The sequence below is a fragment of the Equus caballus genome, chromosome 31 (genome assembly GCF_041296265.1).
Source record: "Equus caballus isolate H_3958 breed thoroughbred chromosome 31, TB-T2T, whole genome shotgun sequence".
Lineage (NCBI taxonomy): Eukaryota > Metazoa > Chordata > Mammalia > Perissodactyla > Equidae > Equus > Equus caballus.
Genome location: NC_091714.1, coordinates 2000855 through 2025051, shown reverse-complemented (window position 1 = coordinate 2025051; position 24197 = coordinate 2000855). Strand labels below are relative to the sequence as shown.

At 44.6% G+C, this 24197-nt stretch overlaps 1 protein-coding gene across 4 annotated transcripts in view; it reads left to right on the top strand.

Moving 5' to 3' along the window:
• SMOC2 (SPARC related modular calcium binding 2) overlaps positions 1–24197 on the top strand; it is a 172551-nt gene that overhangs the window by 69240 nt on the left and 79114 nt on the right. For 2 of the 4 annotated variants that reach the window (XM_023633139.2, XM_070256346.1), the window contains exons 5-7: positions 6748–6795; positions 10008–10091; positions 11038–11112. In XM_023633139.2, coding sequence (XP_023488907.1) covers positions 6748–6795; positions 10008–10091; positions 11038–11112 — 207 coding nt within the window. The remainder of the gene's footprint in view (positions 1–6747; positions 6796–10007; positions 10092–11037; positions 11113–24197) is intronic. The other 2 variants (XM_023633140.2, XM_070256347.1) reach the window with 1 other exon arrangement.

The following is a 24197-nucleotide window of genomic DNA, read 5'->3' as shown; positions in this document are numbered from 1 at the left end:
TGCAGTGTAGACACAAAGGCCCCTCCACGTAGTGTGGGCTGCCAGCTGCTCCAAGGGGCCCACCTTGTGCAAAACCTAGTTAGATTGGCTGACTGCCTGTCCCCAGAGCCTGGAGCGTTTAGAGCCATGTCATGTCCCAGGCGGCACAAGGACCCCTGCAAGGAAGCTTCTTGAGATGCGTCGCTTCCTCCAGGTAGGAAACATTCATTGTCTGTGAAGTTTGTCCTTCCAACCACTCATAGGGTCTGGAAGTCTATAGGAAGTGTCTCTATTTCCTGTTTTCATGGCGACTGAGGCATGAGGTTAGACGTGCAGAAGGCTTCCTTTTTCCTTCTCTGATTGTTTTAAAGCCAGTATTCCCCAAAATCTGTGGTCATTCAAGTCACAGTGGATAGAAACCATCACTTACCTAGTGTGAGGTGTCACTTCTTTCTGTTATGCCCGATATATAATGTCACGTATTGTATACATGAAGGATATTCACTAAAGCTGTCCCACACCATCTGCTGATCCCTAGCAGGCGTCCTGGTGGAGTTAGTTTAGAGTCAGATCAGCAGGTGCCAGAAAGCACTTCCTGGCTTGTTTGAATGAAGACTAAGACTGATCCAACCCAGGTGCTGATCTTAGAAAGAACACATGTCATTCCCAGCTTTGGGTCCAGCTGGGGAGGGGCCGGGGCAGCACACCGTCGTCGTGGGGGGCTGCACTGGCAGCGTTTTGCAGACAGACCGAAGGGCGTGTGGATGGTCCATGTTACGCTCTGGACTGTCCGCTTTCTCAACTACTTTGACACAAACGTTAACTGTGTTGGGTCTCCCAACAACCCTGGGAGGGGAACTGGGTAGGCATAATGACATATTGATTTATTAAAATCGAACCCAAGTGCTCCCATTGCGCACATTGGTTCAACTGTATGGTGACCCCAGGACTCTTCCTAGGGCTGGCCTTGAAAGAAGAGTGACGTGAGGTTGGCTGGTTTTCAAGAACTCTGACTCCAGCATCGCCTGCCATCCTGGGGGAGCAGGGGGTGGAGGGGGCTCGGCTCCTGGCCCTCTCACCCCTACGGCACCATTTCACGCACGGCCCATCTCCACCTTTGTTCTCCATTACTGGGCCTGTTCCCAGCTAGGAGCGGATAGAGGGTCTGAAATCAAATAGTGCCACCTGGAACTAGTCAGCATGTCATTAACCTTCACAGGCCACACTCAGGAGTTTGGACTGTCATCTAGGGCCTTCCACACGCGGGCAGCAGACAAAGCTCTGCAGAGGCCAAGATGATCAGAAGGTCTCTGCCTGAGGAGGCATGTCCTCATAAACAGAGGATGTGCATAGAATGACAGATGGGGAGTTTGCAGAGGACACTTCTGGGCCTAGGAGGAGGGACCCCAGCATCCTCTGTGCCCATGGACGTGCCCTGCTCCATTGCACCATAGGCCTGTGCTCTGCCATCCACTCTGCCATCCTTTCCATCTAGGACCTCTTCAGCCCTCCGCCTTCCTCAGAGGGGCCCGCCCTGATCTCCCAGACTGAGTGAACTCCCCTGAGGGCTAAAAGCACAGACAGGGATCCTGGCTGTGCTACTTACCAACAAGGTGACCTGGGGCCAGACAGGTATCTCTCTTGGTCTCAGTTTCCCCATGTGTCAAATGGGCATAATGGTGGTGCTTCCTTCATCAGGTTGTTGTTGGCATCACGTGACTCAATGTGTGTGAAGTCCTTGGAACAATGACCAACATACAGTAAGAACTGTCTAGATTAGCTATGCACACAATTGTAATATAAATTATTGAATAATTTCTATTTAATGCCTATCTCCCCAAACTAGACTAAGTTTTTGGTTGCCACATCCCTTGTACTATTCTTCTATAGCACATGATGAACATGTTGAATGAATGAAGGAATGAGTGAATGAAAGTGGTCATGGAGAAAGGCTGAGGTCCTGCAGGCCCGCAGGAGCCCTGCTGGTGGCGGCACACTTGAACCACTGGCTCTGAGTGGAGACAGCATTGCTCTTTGTTGAGAGCAGGCCCTGTCACAGCTTTTATGCATAAAATATAAAACATGAAGAGAGAGGCTGCACACGGTGTATGAATAACATGCAGATAGCTGAGAGTCCTGAAGTATTTTAAGTGAACATTGATTGTGTGTCCCTCACACGTTGGTTTCTCTTCAACTTCATTCAACCAGCTTCATTCAGCTCTGGGAGGCACGTGTTCTCTGCACGGCCCATTTACAGATGGGGAACTGAGGTTTGGACAGGTGAGGGGCACCTGGGTCACAGAGCTGGTAGGCAGTGAACTTGTTCTATTGCCCACGTTCTGCCTTCCTCCTACAACACCACCCCTTCTGGTGTTCCTGGTCATTCAGGTCACCTGCATACTGTCCTGACTAGTAGGAGGGCAGAAGCAACCATGGAGCTCCTGAGAGAAGCCCAGTAATTTTTACCCTGGAGGAAGGGCCTAGAAGAGATGAGGAAAATGATATTCAAGTGCAAAGCTTCATGGCATCTCCGCTGTCAGAGAGCCCAGTGTCATCTAGCTTGCTCGAAACTGCAGCCAACAGAAGTGCTTGTCCAGAAAACACGGGAAGAATGCACCCCTCTCTATTTCTGTTCCCTTTTTCTTTCTTTCTCTCTCTCTCTATCTTTTTTTTTTTTTCCTCTGTAGCAAAGCCACGCGACATTGTAAACCTGCCCCTGGACGTGAGGTTCCCAGAAAGGGATAAATCACTGTGGCTTGTTTGGCTGTGTTCTGAAGGAGTCATCAATCCCGCGTGCTGGACAAGTGCTCGCCCGCAGAGAGCTGACCTCATTAAACCTCTCACTCCTCCTCCAGCCGTGCACATCACACATCTTCCTGTCCTTCCTTGTTTTTAAAGGGCACTTAGGACTTGTGAAAGAATCTTGTCTTAGACCACCAACTCTTTAAGCAAAACACTGTGTCCTCCACTGGGGCTGTTTTGGCAGCAAGTTGGTATTGCTGAGCGAAGCTGGATTTGAACCAAGGCCTTAGAGCTACAAGGCTCAGTAGTTCATTATTCCTCCCTTAAACCTTAGACATTCTCCTCACATTGTGTTTCTGTGGTTTCCTCCACCAGAAACACATACGCTAATTGCTAAAAAAGCCACCCTTTTAAAATAGCATTGAAGTGGGATGAGATCTCACAAATGGACGGAATTCAAAGGTGTCCTTTGAAACACGGATCTGTGGAGCAGTGATCAGCAGAGTCTTCATGTGGACAGTGATTAGATCCTGCAGGTACAGCCGATGAGCCCAAGGTTTGCAAAGCTGTTTACTGTCTTCCAGACCCCCTCTTTCTAGACCCCCTTTCTGCACCTACATCCTAGAATCTTGCCTGTTCCAAAATCTTGGGAGTTCTTCAACAAAGCCATATCTCCAGAAAAAAACAATAACGGGTTTGTTGTTGTTGTTCTGGATTCGTGGATTCTAGTTTGCATAGTTGCTTTGCCATGTGGACAGTGATGTTCACCTGTTTCCTGCATCCTTGAGGACAGGATGCTACAAGGAGCGCTGGGGCAGGGAGGTTGGGGGAGTCTTTTTGTCCAGGCAATTGGAAGGTGAAATAAGTGCCCTTTAGAATCTCCTCCAAATTCTGTGTGGTAGCGTACAGTCAAATGTCCCTTAATGATGGGGATATGTTCTGAGAAGAGCATCAATAGGCAATGTCATCATTGTGTGAGCATCATAGGGTGCATTTACACAAACCTAGATGGTACAGCCTATGACACACTTAGGCTAGACGGTACTAATCTTATGGGACCGTTGTCGTGTATGAGGTTCATCGTTGCCCGAAACGTCCTTATGTGGCACATGACTGTATTTGAATCATGGAGTAGATCATCGAGGGACATTTGGTTCTGTCTTAAAATTATTTCTTGTATATTAACAACAAGATGGAATTATTTTCTTATGGCTTATTTAAGTAAATACTGATTGAATTTAGGGGGGCTGATGAGCAAGCCCTGATGTTGGTTGTGTTGATGCAAATAATCCAGAACTAATCTATAAATGAAAATTGGAGTGAGTTTATTCTGAGTCAGATCTGAGGACTAGCTTAGCCCAGTGCCTTCCTTCCTTAAGGAAGGAAGGGCACCAAAGAAGTGGGGTGTACAGACTGCTTATACACCCTCAAAGAGGTTGTTTTATGTGATTGAAATGTCCCTTTTACAATAGTCACGAGATTGCTCTGTTAGCACAGCGATTGATGGACACAGCAGGGTGGCAGGTCTGTTGTCTGGAGCTGGGTGGTCACAGATGAGTGCAGCAGTCAATTCCTAGTCTAGAGAGAGATGCTTATCCTTAAGGAAATGCTAAGATGGGGGAAGTTGCACCTTTATCTTAAGGGCATTTGTTTTTCCCACAGCAAATGCTTAAAGCACATATATAATGCATGCTCAATGGCCATGCCAGACTCTTTTGGAAAAACAAAGTCAGGCCAAATTAGGTTTGCACAAAATGGCTCCCTCATGTACTCCAGTATATCCTGTTGCTTGCCATTTCTATTTGTCCGTTGATTCAGAGAAAGAAGGAAAGCCTGAGGGCGGAGGTGGATAATTTCTAAATGTTGTCTTCGGATCTCAACCTCAAATCGAATTGGGTATCAGTAGCTCGTATTCTTCAGTCCTTAGCTTACAAAATATTATCTTAATTCAGGGGAAGAGCTCTCTCGTGGGGGGCATCTAATTATTATTTAGGATATTTACATTGTTAAAAAACAAAATACACAACTGAGTAAATCGAGGATCTAATGGGCTTTATGAAAGGATTCATGAATCTGGCAGCACCCCACCTAGCAGACAGGAGGGTGGTCTGAGGAGCTGTACAAAATGGAAGCTTTTCAAAAGCAGAAGTGGGGGGGTGGGGGGGAAGGAAATTATTAGCAAAAGAAAAGAAAGAATTACTTCAGCCTGGACATGGGGGAAGGAAATGGCAGGGGTTTCATCAAGCAGATTTTCTCAGTAGACTATTCAGGAAATTGCAGATTGACTGTTAAAAAGGTCACATTCCTGGGATGGGTTGAAACTGTAATTAAATCTTAGTTTGCTGTCGTGGGGGCAAGGACTCCATTTTGGGCCTGTTACTTCTTTTTAAACGACATTTAGCTCAGAATATTAAAACCTACATAGCTATATTCAGAAATACTTCCGAAATACTATCATTTCCAGTCAAAAGTAGAAAACCATTTTTTGACTCATGGCAGGAACACATGATTAAAATAAACTAATGACTAAGAAACGTTAGCTCTTTAAGAAATCCAGACTCAAAAAGAGATGATACAAGAGGGAGAAACAAGAAAAGTAGGATTCGGAACATTTTATGAGAGGCCACACAATGAGGCCCATTTCATATCCCAGGGAATTCTTACCAGCAGTAAAATCCTGTGTTTTGACGCCTGGAAATGATGTAACATTTCACCGATGGTAACGCAACAGCTGGGAATGACCAACAGCTGCTTTAGGGAGCGCCTAAAATGGACAAATAGATGAACGGGGAGAATCGTGGTCCTTCTCATCCACAGAAAGAACTAAACTTCCAAAAGCACGTTATTCAGTGATTTCGTAGACACACAGCCGGGAGGAATGGGTGTGTCTCCTCCCATGCTGGAAGCAGTGTGGAAATATTTGGAGCAGAGACCACGGAACAGTCCTATGAGAAACCCACTCCGCTTTCCTGGGGTCGGCACTGCTGGATACAGCTCCAGTGTCTTTGTATTTTGTTCCTTTAGGTGAATCCGCTGACTTGAATTTGGGTAAGTGTCTGGGAACCTGTCACCTGAATGTGATTTACATCAGTATCTCCAGAGAATGAGTGGTACCCACAAGGCTATATCATCTTCTCTGTCCTTCAGCATCCTTTCCTCCAATAAGTCGTTACCTCCTGCCGCACTGTTATGTTTCTAAGAGACAGATAAACATTCTCAAAACATCTCAAGTTTATTCGTTAGTATAAACGTTGGTCTATGTTTCAATGTCATATTCAAAATCGAAACAACAATGGATGTCAAGTTCTATGTCATGAGCTGTATTTGCTAACAAGTATTACCTCGCATGTGACTTTGGTAATTCTAAGTGAATCCTGAGTGGAAATATTCTAAACTGAATCGGCAGATAAATTCTAAATTACTTCTGAACAGAACTTTTTTGTCTTCCTTTGAGTAGGTGTAATAATGATGAGGAAAAATGTTGGTACCTCTAGCAGTTTCAATCTAATGGGGAAGAAAGAACCATACCTCATATTTGTAACACAGATATTTCCTGTGCTCCTTTACAAAAAGGTGGTTCCTCAATTTTCTTTTCTATAAATCGGTATCAAGCTGACCCTAGGGTTTTTAATTATGTTTAGTTGCACAACTTTTTATAATTTTAAAAAACATTGGCTTTTTCAATTCTAATTCACTCTACTGCCCCAACATGGGATATATATTAAGAAGGTTAATATGACATTTTTCTGATGAAGAAACTGCAATATATTGTACAGTAAAGGGTCTTATGTATGTGTTCAATTAATTAGTACCGAGAAGTAAGACTAGGCTTACCTTTCGTAGTCTAGAGCTTGTGACTTCAGACGACAGTATCACACCAGGGCACTAGATAGCTTATATAATTTAACTAGAAAATGACAAAGCACTGTGAATTAATCAAAACAGAGTAAAATATTTCTGTAACAATTATTGATAACCCTTTGGAATGAACAAGGAATAATTTCTTTCCTTATTTTCCCCTTTTAGGTTCTGTAAATGAGAAATTACCCCAACGTGAAGGCACAGGAAAAACAGGTAACTATCTTAAAATGAATTTTTGTGATGATCTGTTAAAGCTAATCCAATGGGTGCCGTAAAATAACTTCTCAAGTTATAATTTAAACGTATACTAGAGATGATAATGAGAGCTGGGGTGATTTGTTAATTATTTATTCATTCAACAAATGTTTATTCAACCCTTAAGATTGGTGGTGCTGGGCGTGCCATCTGCCCACCTGTGTCCCCATAAGGGCATCTCAGACTTGGCTTGTGCTGGGACCACCTGTAGATCTTGTTAGGTTCCACCCACCTGTGGAGGGGACTTCAGCTTTACGTGTAATCCCAAAGCATAGCAATTGTTGAGGACCACTAATAAAGATGTCTCAACTCTTCCCCATAAGAAAGAGCAACGTCTTTTCCCACCTATGACAGTCAATTCCCTGGGGTTGGTACTAACAAGAACCAGATAGAACAGTTAGACATTTCCTTTGGAACCACTTCGTGGCATCCGGGCTCTTCTCATCTCTCTGCTCTGCCATGAGTCTCATTCTGTCCCTGAGCCCCTTCCTCAGCGATCGCCCTTTTGACCTCATTACACGTTTTCTATTTTTATCGTATATCAACCTTTAAAGTCAGAAGTCATTTCCAAAATGAAATCAAACAAATGTTTTAGTACCAAAATCTTAGGCATTTTTTTTTTGAGTATAGGAACCAGTAATAAAGAAAAATGGTAAAAAAAACAAATAGAACTGAGTTTTATTCAACCTAATTCTATTAAGTATGTACTGAAATCACGATGGGCCCTGCCCCAGCCTTGGAAAGATGGTAGAGTCTTCTTGTTTTAAGATAAAGACCTGGGATAGGCATGAGCCAGCAGACGAGGCTCTGTCAACTGTGTAGAGAGCACTCAGTGGGGGTTTACAGGAGGTAGGAGTCAACCGAGTGGCTTCGTGGAAGAGGAAGTATTTGACTGGGCCAAAGATTGAGTGCTAAGGTTGGGACAGCTCTAATGTTGAACAGAAAGCCTCATAGTTGAGGAAAATGGCCCATTTTCTAAGTAGAAGAAAATGACAGGCAGGTATAGTCAGCATACTGACTGGAGAGAGGGTTTATCTTTGGAGGGGAGTGAGCTAAAATTGCACAGAATGTTAGAAAAAGCTGCTTGGATTTGAGTCTATAAGACATTGGGGTGAGCATAGAAACACTTTTTAGAGAAGAGGAAGTGACAATATTCATGATTAGAGAAATCCATCAGATGCTGAAGGGGAGGAGGAGATGGAAGGAAATACTATTTCAGAGGGAGCACCCTCATCCTGCTCATTGCGATGTCTGTTGAATCCACTGTAAAAATTAAAGAAAAAAAATCCCCAGGAATCAGCCTGCGGGCACAGAAAGGAATGCAAGGCAAACATATTCCTTCTGCTGAAGCCCCTTGATCCACGTGCACGTAACGGAGGAAATACCTGAACTTAAGCAACAAAGCTGGCTTATGGGTGAAAACGAGACATTTAACAAACTCTAGTAGAGGGAAAATGAAAAGCGCGCAGCTCTCCACGGCGGCGTGTCCTTTTCTCAGGGCTGACTTCAGTAGGTGCCGCTGGGTTTGTTATTTGGGGACAGAACTATTCAAGGGACCAGGGCATGGGCAGTGGCGTGAGGAGCGTCACGCTGATGGAGGACAGATGGCCAGAAACAGAAAACAGAAGAGGCAGTGGTGCTGAAAGGAGGGGTAGGAGGGAGGGCGGGATGGGGGCCCACGATCATCATCATCCTCTCAATGATGCCCCTCGCTTGCCTGCCACCTTGGTTAAGCAGCTGAGTTCTCAGTCTGGTACGGACCCAGTTATTTGGGAACAGGCTGGTGGCCCCAAAGTGGTGACCTGCTGAGACCTCAGCAAAAATGCGCAGCACTAACAATGCATTTCATTGTTGTCATTCCAAAAGACTTTTAAATATGCTCTTTAGAGACTTTTTCTCAGTTTGTTCTTTTAAGAGTTTCAAATATGTTGAATATGTTCCCCGTTTGATTTAGTTTCTTGGAAGAAGTTGACAAACTATGCAATAGCGAAATACTGTCAGTTTGTGGTTACTATCCATATTAGACTTGGACATCTCCAATAAATGATGTTACATTTTGTCAATGTTTTGACAAATAGCGAACTTTTTTCAAGAGATTGTTCCAAGTTAAAGACTTTTTTAAAACTTCTTTTTGGTTTTCCCCTGAAAAGAGCTTACGAGAAACCTCATTTTTATTCTTCAGACAGCTGGGAAAGTATGAATCACAGATGACCAGATAAACCTGTGGCTGTCCTTTATCTCCAACATGGTTTATTGTATTTTGGCCCTGAAATTATTATATAACAAAATCGCATGAGTGAGCTTGAGTGAAAAAAAACTAGACTGGTTCTTGGGAGCGCCCACAAAGCGCCTTGTAATCGCATCCCGGTTGGGGCCCCACTTGTCTGGAGCAGGACGTTTAGAAACTCAGTCACTATGTTGTCCTGCTGTGTCTCAGAACTCTTTAAAAACTTATATTTTACCGGGGAACCCAAAGTGTGTTTTTCAACCAAATAAAGATAACTCATTTGGGATGTATGTCTGCAATGAAATGATGCAGAGTCTTTTCAGAATCCACACTCTCTTTTCCTCCAGTCTCTGACAATTTCACTTCTGTCCCCTCCACCCCATCCCTGCCCTGCTCCCCTTTCCCCCCACCAACCTCAGTCTCTCAGATGTGTCGTTCTACTGCACAAGTGCACAGAGAGGGTCTGAAGGTGTGTAGAGATGCACAGAGCAGCGGTTCACTGCAGGATTCGTTCCGCTCAGGAAAGCAGGGCCCTGTCAAGTATAGCTGCTTTTCCCTCACCCCACACCCACCCCTGCTCATCTCTCTCTTCCTCTGTCAACTCGCTGACTCTTATGCCCTGAGTCTCCATTCCTTCTGCTACATTTCTTTGCTCATGTTATTTCTATCTCTCCCTCCTCCCTCCTGTGTATTCCTATGGGCTCTGAAGCTTTAGACCCACACCTGACACTGCCCTCAGGGAACGTTGTTCTGAGCCTTGAGTAGCATTTTAAAGCAGCAGCTCACTAGAACATCCCCGTGTTGTTTTGGGCAAGCCCCTGCCTCAGTGTCCACTGTTACATGGGTCCTGGGTTGTGGTTTGGATTGATCGGTGGGGGCTGTTTGCAAATCCTTAGCATCCATCCTGTATGCACACTTACTTAACTTACTCTCATAATTGTAGTCTCCTTGCAAATCTTTTCCGTTCTGAATTCAGATGATGCCTCAGCTCCCGCGTTGGAGACTCAGCCTCAAGGAGATGAAGAAGGTGAGCCCGGGGCAAAATAGGGTCTTACGGTGGGGGGGGGGGGGGAATAGAGCGAGGGTGGTCACGGACCTGGGAAGTGGAATGAAGTCATCTTGTTAGAACCACACCCAAAATGGACGGGATTTGGCCACTTCCAACTTTGGCGGGGCACCCACTACCTTTCCCCATGGCTTTGAAGCAAGGATTTTCAATGTGGCCATGGTGCTTCCATACGGCACAATGCAAAGGCCTTTCTTTTAAGTCAAAATCTATGAGTTGAAATTTTATGATTGGCTAATAGAAAATATATATTTCAAAAGGGTGCAATAGAGTATGCCGTTTCCGCTGTTCACTTTCACATCTTTTGCATCATGTGTTCACCACAATGTGCTGCACCAGCTGAGCTTTGTAAAGTACCACGTGTGAAAGATGTTTCTCGGGTCGGCTTCAGGGTGGTTCTCAGGCCCAGAGCGTGACCGATCCACACTGTAAATATTCAATTATGTTTGTTAGACAAGATTACTGAAAAAAAGTCTTATTCCTGGTGTTTTAGGCAAAAGTTCTATTTTACATCTTGCACGTTGTGCTGAATCTTTCAGCTGAGTGAAAACCCCTGTAGATTGCATGAATCTCTCCCTTTACCACATAAGGACATGTTTCTGTATATTCATCTTTTTGCTAAAATCCTTTTCTTTCAAGTGGTGCCTGTCTGGATTCATATAGCTTTTATTTACACTTCTGGATGAAGACAGAAAGGAAAAGATTATGCTAAAAACTTTTATAAATGTATATTATTATTTCCATATGTCTCATGCACATAATCATTTTAACTGTTTCTTTAAAAATGTGAGATATGTATTTATTTATTATATTAACTTTTTTTTGGCTACCTGCTGACATCTTTAATAGAGACACTGTGTTTTTATGATGAATTAAAAACAATTATGATTTTATTTTGCTTTATTAGATATTGCCTCACGTTACCCTACGCTTTGGACTGAACAAGTTAAAAGTCGACAGAACAAAACTAATAAGAATTCAGGTAAAAATGGGCCCAATGTCACTTTGTAAGGAGCTATTTAATAGATCTAGAAAGTGGCTTGTTTTCTTGAAGTTAAGTGTATAGTCCAGATCTTTTTCCTTGCTTACCAATGAGTCGTGCAAATAATTCTTATGACTTGACCACCAAAATATTGTTCGAATTTTAGTGTTTTTGTTAATTTTTTTAAAGTTCTTTAAAAGGTTTCTCTGTATATGCCAAACAAACTATAGTTTTAGGCTAAAAAATGGAAATATTTGGAAACGAGTATTTGCTTTTGACCTACTTTCAGAGATGTCAAAACACACGGCTAATTTAGTTCAAAATCCTCGAACTGTGTGGATTGCGTTTGCTACAAAAGAGCCTTTGACAGACCTTTACCCTCTAAAATGGACTGTTTTAACATTTTGTGGACAGGTAATGGGTCCCTTCATCTCTGGTTAGTGCCTTTCACAGGTTCCATGAAAACTGATTCTGTAATTTTCATTCACTCTGTCGGTTGATGGAGAGTGTGCTTCCTCCGGCCTTTTCAAATGAAGTTTTTCATAAACTCTTGTTGGAAGAAAGCAGTCATTCTAGGTTTAAAGTATTCAGCTGCTGAGGGAGCACAGGCTCAGTAAAAACATGAATTTTCTGTGATGGACCTCGAGTGAAAAAATTGCCAACATTCACAAAGGCAGCCTCAGCATTCGAGCTTTGTTCCCTGTGGTTACGTGTTTCCCTTCAAAGTGCATTTTTAATATTAGTTTGCGCATAGACATCAAAGTTTATCAATGCTCTGGCTGCTAAGAATGGTTTGGTTCTCTTTCCAACCACCTATGCCCCTTACATACACACCTCACAAAGGAGCCTTGATGGAAAGTGCCTTAGTCTTGGTATTTTGCTGGCTACTGGAAGCCCCGCAACAGGCTCTATATGGTGGAAATGTTCACTGATTTACAACTGCAAAGGCACCAGGAAGAATGAGCCATGAAGGTGCAACAGGAGGGTGCGATGGAAGAGGCCAGATACATTCTTCCTGCCTGGTTTCTTCCCCGTGATGGTCCTTACTCACCACCTCCAACTCCAGTATCTTTACTGCTCGGCTTCATCTTGTGACTGCTGAGAACGTCTTGGCTGCCCCTCCTGTTGGGCTGAGATAAGAAAAAGAAAAATTCCTATGACTATCAGATACATGTGTACAAATGGCAGGGAAATTTAAAACATATTTATAGAATTTGCAAAATCTTTTTCTCAGAAATTATTGTTGTGGATGTTTTCCTATTGCATAAAAATGGTAACCTGAAGGCTTCTCTTATGAACTTTAGAAACTGAGTTAGTTTGTTCAGTCTTGTCACTGTATTTCCAAAAGTCATTTGATTTGTTCTGTACCAGGTAGATTAGGGCATGGGAAATTAATTAAAACTTTTCTGTTTCAGATTTACTGGTGCATCTTGAAAGCTTCTCGTGGGAGAAGCAATGTGGCAGTACCTAAACTAAATTTAAGAAACAAATATAAAATTATTGTAGACAATGTCACTGGAAATGTGCATCTTTTCAAAAGCAATTTTAATGGTCAGTAGGCAACTATTTCAGGTTTTGAGAGTAAGTTCCATATAAGCTCATGGAACAAGTACATTTTTGTGTTTCACCCATCACTTGCTGTTACCAGGTTTTCAGGTCTTTAAATGACCTGTCAATTATAATTAACCAATAACGACAGTGCAGGCTTTCACTATTTAGTGGGACTGAAAATAATGTTTCAGGAAATTCCGGTTTACATAAGTTACCCTACACTATAATTTGATTTAAATCAGCCTAAATGGGTAAAACATAAAAAGATGACATTCAGTTGATTTATAGACATGGGACGTGAAATTACCGGATTATGTTTGTGTTTAATATCAGTTGTCCAGACACCTGTCCTTTCTGAGGGTCTGAAGAAAGTGAGGCCTCATCGGTATTTTAAGATATTAAAAATACTATTTAATTTATTAAGTCTAACAACAAAATGGCAAAATGCATGGGTTGACGTCATGACTACTGTTGTCACTGAGATTTCAAAATCTCGAAGAGATAGTTGTGTTCAATCCTTATTTAACTTTTATTTTTAAAAGATGCTTTTACTAATAATCTTTTTTTGGTGGAAGTAGACACATTTATTGAACAAAACATAAATAATTTGTGACATTTTTTATTGTGTATTTTAGATTTTTACCTTGTTTTTCTGTGCGTCTTCGTGCTCTTTTACAGAAGAGGCCAAACTGAGACTGCTTTGCTTTTTTTCCCTGATGTTTATTTATATCAGTTAAAAGTAGTATTTTTTACCAATGAGTTTGTAGTAAAATAATATTACTTTTTTTATCAAATACATGGCATATGTTGGCCAAGCATAATGAGTGCATCTCATGTGGATGTGGTCAAATATGCTTTGGAGCATATAGCAATAGTAGTTTTTTTGGAAGGGAACGTTCTTTCACAAGAAAATAAAGTACTCCTTGTCTATGAGAATTTACACATTGTAGGCACTCAAAAATGTTTACTTATTAAGTCAAGAAAAAGTTTTATCATTACATGTTCCATTGGCACTCTGATGGCATCATTGCTTCTTTTTTTCCTAAAACAAACAAAAAATAAACAAATAGACAGCTAGAAAAGACGGTTAACTAAGTACCATTGCAGTTTGACTACTAGACTTTTATTAATTGAAATTCAATGTAAATATAAATGAAATATTTTCCTATTGTTTCACTGAGCAAGAAGAGCATCACTTCCATTATGTAGGTCTATATATATTAAATAAATGAGTGAATCTGAAATTGCATTTTACTTAAGAATGCATTACTCAATGTTTTCTATCAATATATAATTGTGTCAATTTATTTCTTGACTTTTTAACAACATCTTACTATATTCAGTTTTATTATTCTACTCATAGAAGATATAAAAATTGGTTACAAAATTTTACCAGATGAGAAGTTTTGTAACATGTTGTCTTTTAATCATATAAAATTCATTCATATATCTGTTTATAAAACCAATACTTTTTCCCTGTGGTACATTAAATGCTTCTTAGATTTTTGCTTGATTTCCTTTAAAATCAATCTAGAGTATTAAAGAAGAGACTGCGGTGTGATGTTTTTTTGTTAGTTGAATAAGCTATTAACACCAACACAAAATCACAAGGGCTGCACACGAATTACAGATATCAGTGTGTTTAGGATTCTACAGCCCTTGAATAAAAAGAATTTCTATAGAGTGAAAGCATAAAATGGACCACTTTAAAACAAATTGAGAGGATCTCACCTGTAGGTCAAGGAGATACTGAGGCTCCTGTCACAGTGTCTTCATGGCACTGTTTGCAGTCACTCACCTTGCTAACGTGACTTATGGAGAGGGGAGCCCAGAAAGAATGAGGAGAAGTGTAATTAACATAAGCCTAGCTTTGCAAAATTTTGGTAGAAAGACTATTCCATGGGATACATTACCTGAAAAATCATCCTTAAGCTGATTGTGTTCATATTTATGTCTGCGTGGTTTGTTTTCAGGCTTTATTATTTTTTACTTAACAAGAATGAGAAACAGATTATTGTCCAACTATTTTCAAGTGCCATAATCTTTACAAAAACTAAGCACCAGATTGTAGCCATCATATTAATTTTTCCTCTGAATATACTGATCTGTTAAATTCATGCCAAAAAAACTTGTCTTAATTTCTATCCATTAATTAGTGTTTTGGGGGATCTTATTCTGGGTCTGTTATCATACCTGACACTGAAGAAAATGTGGAAGGAGTGAAGGATAGGTGTCTGAACTGAGAAACTTCTGTGAAAATATTTTTGTACTAGGAAACAAAAAGTCAATATTGTTTGAAATATGTGGCACTAATTAGGACCAAAAAAGGAGTTTGGGGAAGAGAGGGTGAAACAAGGATAGATTTAAATGGATGTAAATCATGCAATTTTAGAGCTAGAATGGATCCTAAAGATTATTTAGCCCAGCCTCATAATTTTCCAGATTAAAAGAAAAAGAAAACAAAATCCTGAAGCTTAGAGAAGTTGAGAGGCTTCTTCATTGTCACAGGGCCATGTAGTGACTCAGTGCTATTTCTGATTTCTCAAAGTTATCAGTTAGGTTTCATGCAGAAGCCCAGCTTTCAGAATTGCCTTGCATAACCAATAGGATTAATGGGATTAAGGAATCTTAAAACCAGAAGTCACAGAGTCCACCTTATCCAACCCATTTAATTTAACAATTGAAGAAACAAGCGTCAAGAGAGGCAACATGACTCGCTCAAGGAAGCGCAGGTGTCTACGTATTTAAAAACGTTCTGTTCCTTAAGAAGAAGGCAAGTTGCAAAGGCATAAACCTCCAACGGAGACCATTCCCAGTTATCCGAGAGCCTCACTCATGGGATGAACTCTCATAAAGTTGAAAGGACTTCTCATTATGTGCTTTACACCTGGACTGGAGTCCAAAGGATTGATTGTTCTGGGCAGTTATTTCTAGTTATTGCATTGCTAGTGTGCGTGTTCCTCATCAAAGCTTAACTTTGGACATCACTCTCCTACTTTCTCTAATTGAACCTCCAGGCCTAGACGTTTTCCTCTGGGAACACACAGGGCTTCCAGCTGCCCTCCCTAATCCCTACCACTTACTCCTTCTCAACTCATCCTTCTTGCCCTCTGTGCCACTCATGCGCCCTGTGCTCCATCCGAGGATGACCCTCGCCTTCAAAATCCTCCATACCTTGCGACATCAGTGCCGCGTCACAACTCTTCTGTCATGTCCAGCCACGGGTCTGGGTTCCTTATAACGTTTAATAACAAATTTGGTCTCTTTTTTTTGTTTGTAGAACGTATTCATAAGCTTTCCCTTTCGTCCTCCGAACAACCTGTCATGAAATGGTATTCTGGCTGAGGTTAGAGGGCATCCCGCCGGCCTCCTGCCCGCGGCTTCTGTAGGAGCGTATGTAGATGCAGTGATGGCCCCTTGAATATAACCTGGTTTGGGGGGAGATGTGGTATTTTGCCACGTGACTCTTTTAACCTAGAAATACCGTCTTCCTTGCTTCAGCATCAGTGTTATTTACCTCAGACCTCCTTCTGAAAATATTTTTACCAAAGTAAATAAAATTTTAACACTGCGAAGAAACAGATTGCCATCAAAACCTTTTCTTTATTAACGAAGAAAATGATTGCAATTAATTTAGCAGTTAATAAACATTATCTCCCCTCCCCCCCACCCTTCAGTGTCATATTTGGCCTCACAACATCTGAGCATCCACTTTGACACCAAATGGAATTCTTTCTCCCTCTAAGGGGCTCTCCTGGTGAGAGTGATGCATCCGCATCGGAAGCTTAGGGAGAGGGGACAGACTTCTGAATACCTCCCGCTTTTTCCTTCCTTATTGTGGAATAGCAGTGATGATACTAAGAAGTGTTAACGTTTCTTGTGCGTACTCTGTGCTAAGTACCTTGTGTGCCTCATCCCACTGCCTTACTGAGCCCTCCTAACAAACCGGTGAGGTGGGTGCAGCTCCTGGTTGTGCTCCCCAGAGGAGGCGGATGAAGGTTATCATGACTTACAGATGACACATGAAGCCATCTCTGAAAAACGAGACTGAAATGCCATCTGATTGCCCGAGTCATGCCCCAGCTATGGTGCTGCCGAATGGCACTGCCTCCTCAACCTCCGGAGGTGCCCCACTGGAGAGTTCTGTATCACTGTGCTTACTTATAGGGGTCAAGCAGCTGCGGCCCCTGTTAAAGTGTAGACGGCGTACAGGAAGCCATCCATGGCCATTAAGCCTTTAGTTCCAACCCTCTGTTAAACTGAGGGAGAGGGCAGAGTAAGCTGGGTGGGGACAGACGGGGATGTTTCCCGCTGTGGCCTGCTCACGGATCTCAGAGACAGTCCCACACAGAGAAATAGACCCTCCTGAGTCACCATGTCTTCCACTGGTCCGCTCCTCATGTCTCCTTTCTCATTTCCTCCTAGAGAATTCCTCCTGATCCGTGTCCTCAGTTTGTTCCCAGCGCAAACCTTGCACGTCTTACCTACATTCCCATTCACGTCCTGCTCCTGGGATGGCATACTTTGCTTTGTAAATATTCTCAACTCCTGGTCGTCACTGAGTCTCCTTGGACCCAGTTCTTCATGTACAAATGGCCTCCCCTCTCTGCCCCCTTTCTGCCCACCCTGGCCCACCTGATGTCTCCCGCCCTGGGCATCACTCTCCGAATCATTCGTTCCATACTCTCCAGGCTGTGCTTTGGTTTTTAGAGATACATGTATCTCCTGATGTTTTTTCTACCTACTTGGAGTGAGGTCTTATTGACGACAAAGATTACATCCTGTATGGCCACAGAGCTAACCCCGTGTCTTCACAATCATTTATTATTATCCGGTGACACCAACAGTGTCAGCCACCAGAAACACAAGACACAAATCTTCGCAGACGAGTGATGGTGGACATGGCCAATGCGCAGAAAAGCCCTGAGAATATTTTCTATGGGATAATTCATTGACTAAAGGAAGGAAAATGCCCAGAACAAAGGCACTGGCCAGTGGCCAGAGGCCAGGGGCTGTGAACATGCTTGAGGCCATTTGTGGGTGTTGGGGGCTCATGGCCCAGGGGGCAGGGGAGGGATGGGGTGGCCTCTGGGTGACTTGTGGTTGGGTGGGACTTGAAAGTGAATGTTCCTGAACTGGACATGAGGGTGGGTATAACTGTGGGGAGTGTGCAGCACCCCCAGAAGGGACTGCTCAGAGGTGACAGGCAGCTTTCAATTTAAAACCAAGAAGGGGGCCATCCCTTTATCTTGGTTGCACTGGGCCCTTGACTCGGCTCTGGCGACCCTCAAGTCATGGCTGCTCACTCACAGCAGGAGCGTGTGGAGACGACACTCCAAGTCTTCCCTCCTGGGCCTGACCGGCTCCTGTGGGAGGCAGAGGCCATCCGCGTGAAAACCGGGGGCCTGGAGCCAGAGTTACTGCAGGAAGCAGGAACGCGGTGAGCAGGAGACGCAGAACCGAGACACAAAGGAGGCTGAAGCCATCGTGAGTCAGCAGAATAGCATGTGTTTCTGGGGTGTCAGGGGGGACCCAGAGATGCTGGGGCATCGTCACCCCAAAGAGGGCTCCTGGAGGTGAGACAGGAGGAAAGGCAGCTCCTCTCTTCTTCAGCTCTTCTTGGTCGAGGCCCGAGAGCTTCCTGCCTTTGGAAGGAGGGCAGGGTCTGGGGGAGACTGGGGAACTCCCCTGGCCTGGGGTTGCAGCCTGCGTTCACCTTGCCTCAGGGAGGGAGGAAGTCAGCTCCCGGCTGCCAGTCATGGAAACCTCTCTCTCAGGATCAGAGTAAGGAGCTGAACCTGGACCGCAGGCGGTCCCCGGAGCAGGGCATGGTAGCTGGGGGTTGAAAGGCAGTTGTGAGTCTTGGCCTGATGGCAAGGTGAGTTCAAGGTGACTCGGTGCTGCTCTGCTGTCCTTCAACGGAACTAGCACTGTGTGCCTGGATGAGTCGTGTCGCCGGAGGAATGCCTTGTCATGTGGGAGAAGTTAATGGTACTTCTCTTCCAAATTCCATCTTTTTGGGGCCCCCAGGGAGATCCTGAAGCAAGTCCACATGGGCCTGGGCTCTCTCACGCTTCTGCTGCTGTTGGCCTCCTGGCACAGCGGGCAGGTGCTCCCTCGGGCACTGGCTCTGTGGGGCGTGTTTGAAAGGACCTTTACTGGTCAATCAGCGGGAAATAGAGCAAAGGCAGAACCTGGAGAAGAACAGATGGATTTGGAGGAGTTGATCATCCGCACAGTGGCGAGGAGACAGGCTCCGCCCTCCCGGAACCCCCCAATCCTGGGTCCAGCTGTTGCGCCCTCTCTGCTCTGTCCACAAAGCCTCTGTCCTTCAGACCTCGGATGCTTCCTGCTTTAGTGATTTTTCTTTTTCTGTCTCCGTGGGACCTCTAATTGCTGACCAAAGAGGACAAGAGACCAAGTGGCTAATGGGAGAGAAAAAAATTATACGTTGGGAGCTGTTAAACACATGAGTGAAACTCAGCCTCTGTTCTGTGTCCACCACGGTCATCAGCCCAGTGTTTCCAAAGCTGGGGACCGTCGGGTAATCTGGTCCAGTGTTTCCAAAGCTGGGGACCATCGGGTCATCTGGTCCAGTGTTTCCAAAGCGAGGGACCATCGGGTCATCTGGTCCAGTGTTTCCAAAGCGGGGGACCATCGGGTCATCTGGTCCAGTGTTTCCAACTGGGGACCATCGGGTCATCTGGCCCAGTTTCCAAAGCTCGGGATCATCGGGTCATCTGGTCCAGTGTTTCCAAAGCTGGCGACCATCGGGTCATCTGGTCCAGTGTTTCCAAAGCTGGCGACCGTCGGGTCATCTGGTCCAGTGTTTCCAAAGCTGGCGACCATCGGGTCATCTGGTCCAGTGTTTCCAAAGCTGGCGACTATCGGGTCATCTGGTCCAGTGTTTCCAAAGCTGGGGACCGTCGGGTCATCTGGTCCAGTGTTTCCAAAGCTGGGGACCATCGGGTCATCTGGTCCAGTGTTTCCAAAGCTGGCGACCATCGGGTCATCTGGTCCAGTGTTTCCAACTGGGGACCATCGGGTCATCTGGTCCAGTGTTTCCAACTGGGGACCATCGGGTCATCTGGTCCAGTGTTTCCAAAGCTGGCGACCGTCGGGTCATCTGGCTCAGTGTTTCCAACTGGGGACCATGGAGTCATCTGGTCCAGTGTTTCCAACTGGGGACCATGGAGTCATCTGGTCCAGTGTTTCCAACTGGGGACCATTGGGTCATCTGGCCCAGTGTTTCCAACTGGGGACCATGGAGTCATCTGGTCCAGTGTTTCCAAAGCTGGGGACCATCAGGAGGATCAGGAAGCACGCAGGCCTGATATCTCAGACTCTCTGGCAATGACTGACCATGACACTTCCGTCATGGGCTCCCGAGGAGGTGAGGTCCCCAGGAAGTTGAGTCATGTGCTGAGGCCCAACTAGCTCCTGCAAATCCCGTCTTCTCCGTGGAAGCCCTGAACCCCTCTCCTGGAGCCTGTGCCCCAGCACTCTGCTCTGCCATGGACTGGGGGACCCATCTGCGGAGTTAACCCAGATATGCAGAGGTCTCACCACACCGTGGGGATATACAGGCACTTCATGGCTCCTGTGAGGTTGGAACACAGAGGGATCTGCAGCTCCGGACAGAATTCCTGCAGACCTGGGCCAAACTGGGTTCAGATCCCCAGACACTCCACCAGCCACCCCCGTGGCCCCGGGGCCTGTGACTGGACCACATACAGAGCCCAAGCTGACACCTTCAAATCCCCAAATGCCCTGTATGGGGCTGGGAGGGTAGGGTGGAGAATGAGCACGTTCGTGCGGTGTCACCTGTTCAGACAGGATGGGGATCCTGGGCAGCCTACTTCTTCTGCTTGCTCTTCATGAGCCATGTTATCATTCCATCCACATAGCCCCATAAGACCAGTGTGGTGGTCGATTCCAGTGCCCATTGGGCTGTGGAGCCCTGTCATTTGGTCAAACAGTAGATGGTTCTAGTGTGAAGGGGTTTTGCAGATAAGATTCACGTTTATAAGTTGACTCTGAGTCCACAGCGCTACCTCGTGGACTCATCCTAGCAGGACTAGGGGGACCCGAGATGTCAAGTGGGAGTGTCCACATGGAAGTAGGGAGTGGACTCTGCACTGTGGGTAACTGGGGATCTCTGCTGCCTGTTTACGGGGAGCCCCCCACTTTCGAGTTAAGTCCTTCACCCTGATACGTGGACACTGAAGTGTCCTAGAGTGTGCGATGCTGTTCCAGAGGGGCTGTAGAGGGTCTCAGGTCTGCCGTGGGTGGCTCCCACTTGTCATCTCCTGGTAGTAAGCATGCAGTGTGTGGTCCAGCATCTGGGGTGTCCCCCTGCCCTGCTCAGGGGGATGCTGAAGCCTTGTGACTTCCCTCTTTGTCAAGGCCAGTATGTTGGCATCTCTGCCTGCCACCCGGTAAATACAAGTTTTAATGGTCTAGAGTGGTCTGTGGTGTTTCCCCGTTGGAGATACCATGTTGATGACAACTGCTGTGGTGTTAGGAACACCGTCAATGTTACTGGCTTTGAAAATCTGCTGGTTTGGGATGGCTGAGGTTTCCTCTCCCCCTACACGCACGCACCTGTGTTTTCACCCTCTCAGGCTCACGGTGCCTTTGACACTGGGCTGTCACAGCCCTGGCTGGCTACGAGCGGGGCACCGACAAAGGGCCTCATCCAGCTCTGGGGGTCCGTCTGCATGGCCCCTGGCACGGGCAGCTGCCTTTGGGGTGCCAGCAGCCTCTTGACATGGTCAGAGGTACAACGTCGCAGACAGAGCCGAGTCTGGGGCATTTGGCATTTGTTTCATTATTTATTTCGAATCCGAAGTTGGCGATGGAGCATGTCTGCTTTTTCTTTCTGCCTCTGGCTCTTGCAAAAGCCGAGTGTTGGGCCAAGGAGATGACCCTTTGGAGACCTTGGAGGAGAGTGCTGGGTGCCTTCCTGTGACCGCAGACCGAGGACACGTGCAGGCCGCCTGCCCTGACCCTGAGCAGCCTCTGGTCTTAGTCGCCTTATCATTTCTTGTCTTTGTAAGTTTTGCATTTGATTTGAAAAAACATAGAGGCCCCAGTTTTGCCTTTTTTGAAATCCCTCTCCCACTTGGGAGAAAATATTTGTTCCTCCCTGACCATTAAAATCAGCTCTGTTTTTTATCCAGGAGATGGCCTTTATGCTTAAGATGTTCCATAGTTTTATGGGACCCCGTCGGTGGAAACATCTTTCTATTTTCTTCAGGGTTCATAATTTTTGTTTTATTGCACATATTAAAATCAGTGCCAAAAGATAATTATCTTTTGATTCTGCTTTAAATCATGGTAAATTGCGTTCCCTAGGGAAAAGTAATACCAATTATATTTTCTTTCTTTATTTCTAAGTTTTAAAATATTATGTCCCTCATTTTCCTTTTTATTCCATTTTTCAAGCATACAATTGCAAAAACTTCAAGATGCCAACTAGATTCTGAAGTTATAAAGTTTTGGTTATTTGGAGAGGGTAAAGTATTAAATCAAATAGCTTTTTTAAGGTGTGAACTGTAAAAGTGTATTATTTAAAAATGTTAACGAATCTATCTAAAAATGTGCATAACCGAATTGATCCAATTTTCCTAATTGTGAAATAGGGTTTTAATTTCAGTCATATTTAATTCTTAGATCTCAGTACCCAAACGTGGTTAAATGATCAAGGTGCAACATTTCGACATAAGTATTGAAAATAGCAATGAAAGCAAGCAAATTTTATCCAAGCTGGTTGAAAATGCACACCAGTCGTATGTACATATGGCCTTGGTGCTCTCACCAAGTAATAGGGTGTTTGACCTTATTCTCTCAATATACATGAGATTTAATTCCCCACTGAATTAATGAGGTCTGATACTAAATGATGTCTTTTGTAGAAGCGTGGCTACAGTAGAAAAACCTAGTGTGCATCAGCAAAGTGCTCTGTGTTTTAATGCGTAATATAATCGAATGCTTCTTGTCTCATAGTTTAAGTATGTGTTTCAAAATCCCTAAGTGGCTGAGCTGGGGGTTTAGCCCAGACCTGTGCTTCCAAATTTCCTACGGCTGCTTTGCGGGTCAGGCAGAGACGTCCAATTACAAAGTCAATGGTCTCACCATGCAATGACTTTGGTCCCATTCTCTCCAAGGTGTCTCTGTTGTTGACAGTGGCCTGGGAGGCTTGGCTGTGAAATGCACCTGTTGTGAGCTCTTGATCTGGTGCTAGCATTTCTCGCCTGGCCAGGCCTGTGCTCTGGGGAGGGGGATGGCTTCAGAAGTGACGTGATGAGAAATAACACTGGGCAGAACATTATTCAAGCATGTGGAAGGGCTGCAGGTCTGAGAACCAGGAACACAGCATTGTTTCCTCTCTGGACTCCGAAACAGAGCCGTGCCCTCCTCCTCATTTACGTGAGAAGAAACGCACCTGACTGGGGAGGTGACAGGAGAGAGACGGATGCATCTTGTGCCCAGAAGGGGCTTTAGGCTATCAAGCCCATACACCGCGAGTGGGAACTCAGTGAGCTGAGCTGTTTTAAGTATGACCATCCCTTCTTCCGAGTGGCTGTGAGTCTAGTTGAAGCCTTTTTTCTCAGGGGAATTATGATTGCTGCCACTTAGCAACTCCCCTGGCAAGTTTGGAGGGTGGAAGGGCGCTGGGGCTGATTTGGGTCCCACACAGGTCGCTGTGTGATCCTGATCAAGTCATTTTACTTCTCTGAGCTTCACTATCTCATCTTTAAAATGGTGGTGATGAGAATGATCTTGCAGGAATCAGATCATGTCTGTGAAAGCCCAGGTCAGCCAGTTGGGTCTGTCCATGTCCAGTCAACAAACAGGAATGGAACTAAGTTCCAGGTGTTCACATCAGAGATCCGTCCTGGACTTTACGAATAGCAAGAGAACATTCTTGAGAATTTCGTATGCGTGTATGTGTGTGCGTGTGTCCATGTGCATGTTCATTATAAAAGTTACTAATTACCCGTTTGGGAGAATTCAAGCGCTAGCAATTGTAATGATAGGATAAGTAACCCAAATGCATATAGGAAAGATTTGCCTGTCTTAGTGAATTCATGGGGTTGTCTTGAATACTGAGTCGATTTGAAGCATGAACTGAAGGAATTGGCTTTTCAGAGCTAGGAAGAGAACCTTAGGAGAATGGCTATCACTACAATTCTGTTTCTGCGGCCTTCCCATCACATTGAAGACTAAATCAGAATTGATACGGCTCATAAACAATGGGAGGTCTTTTGGGAATGACTCTCACAGTTGAACTAGAGTTAGAATTCCTGCCTTCCCCGGTAAGGTGAGCACAAGGAGCCTTCTGCCAGTGGCTACCTCATCTCAATGTGTCGTGTCTTGTCTTGTAAAAATGGCCGCTCTCCCACTAGCTGTGGGCAATTAACAATTTATGTTAGGTGAGTAGTAAAGAATTTTACCAGCCCCGAAATATTTTTACCAGCCCATCTTCCTTCCAAATGGGACAAAGTTCATAAAACTGATGAAATAGACAC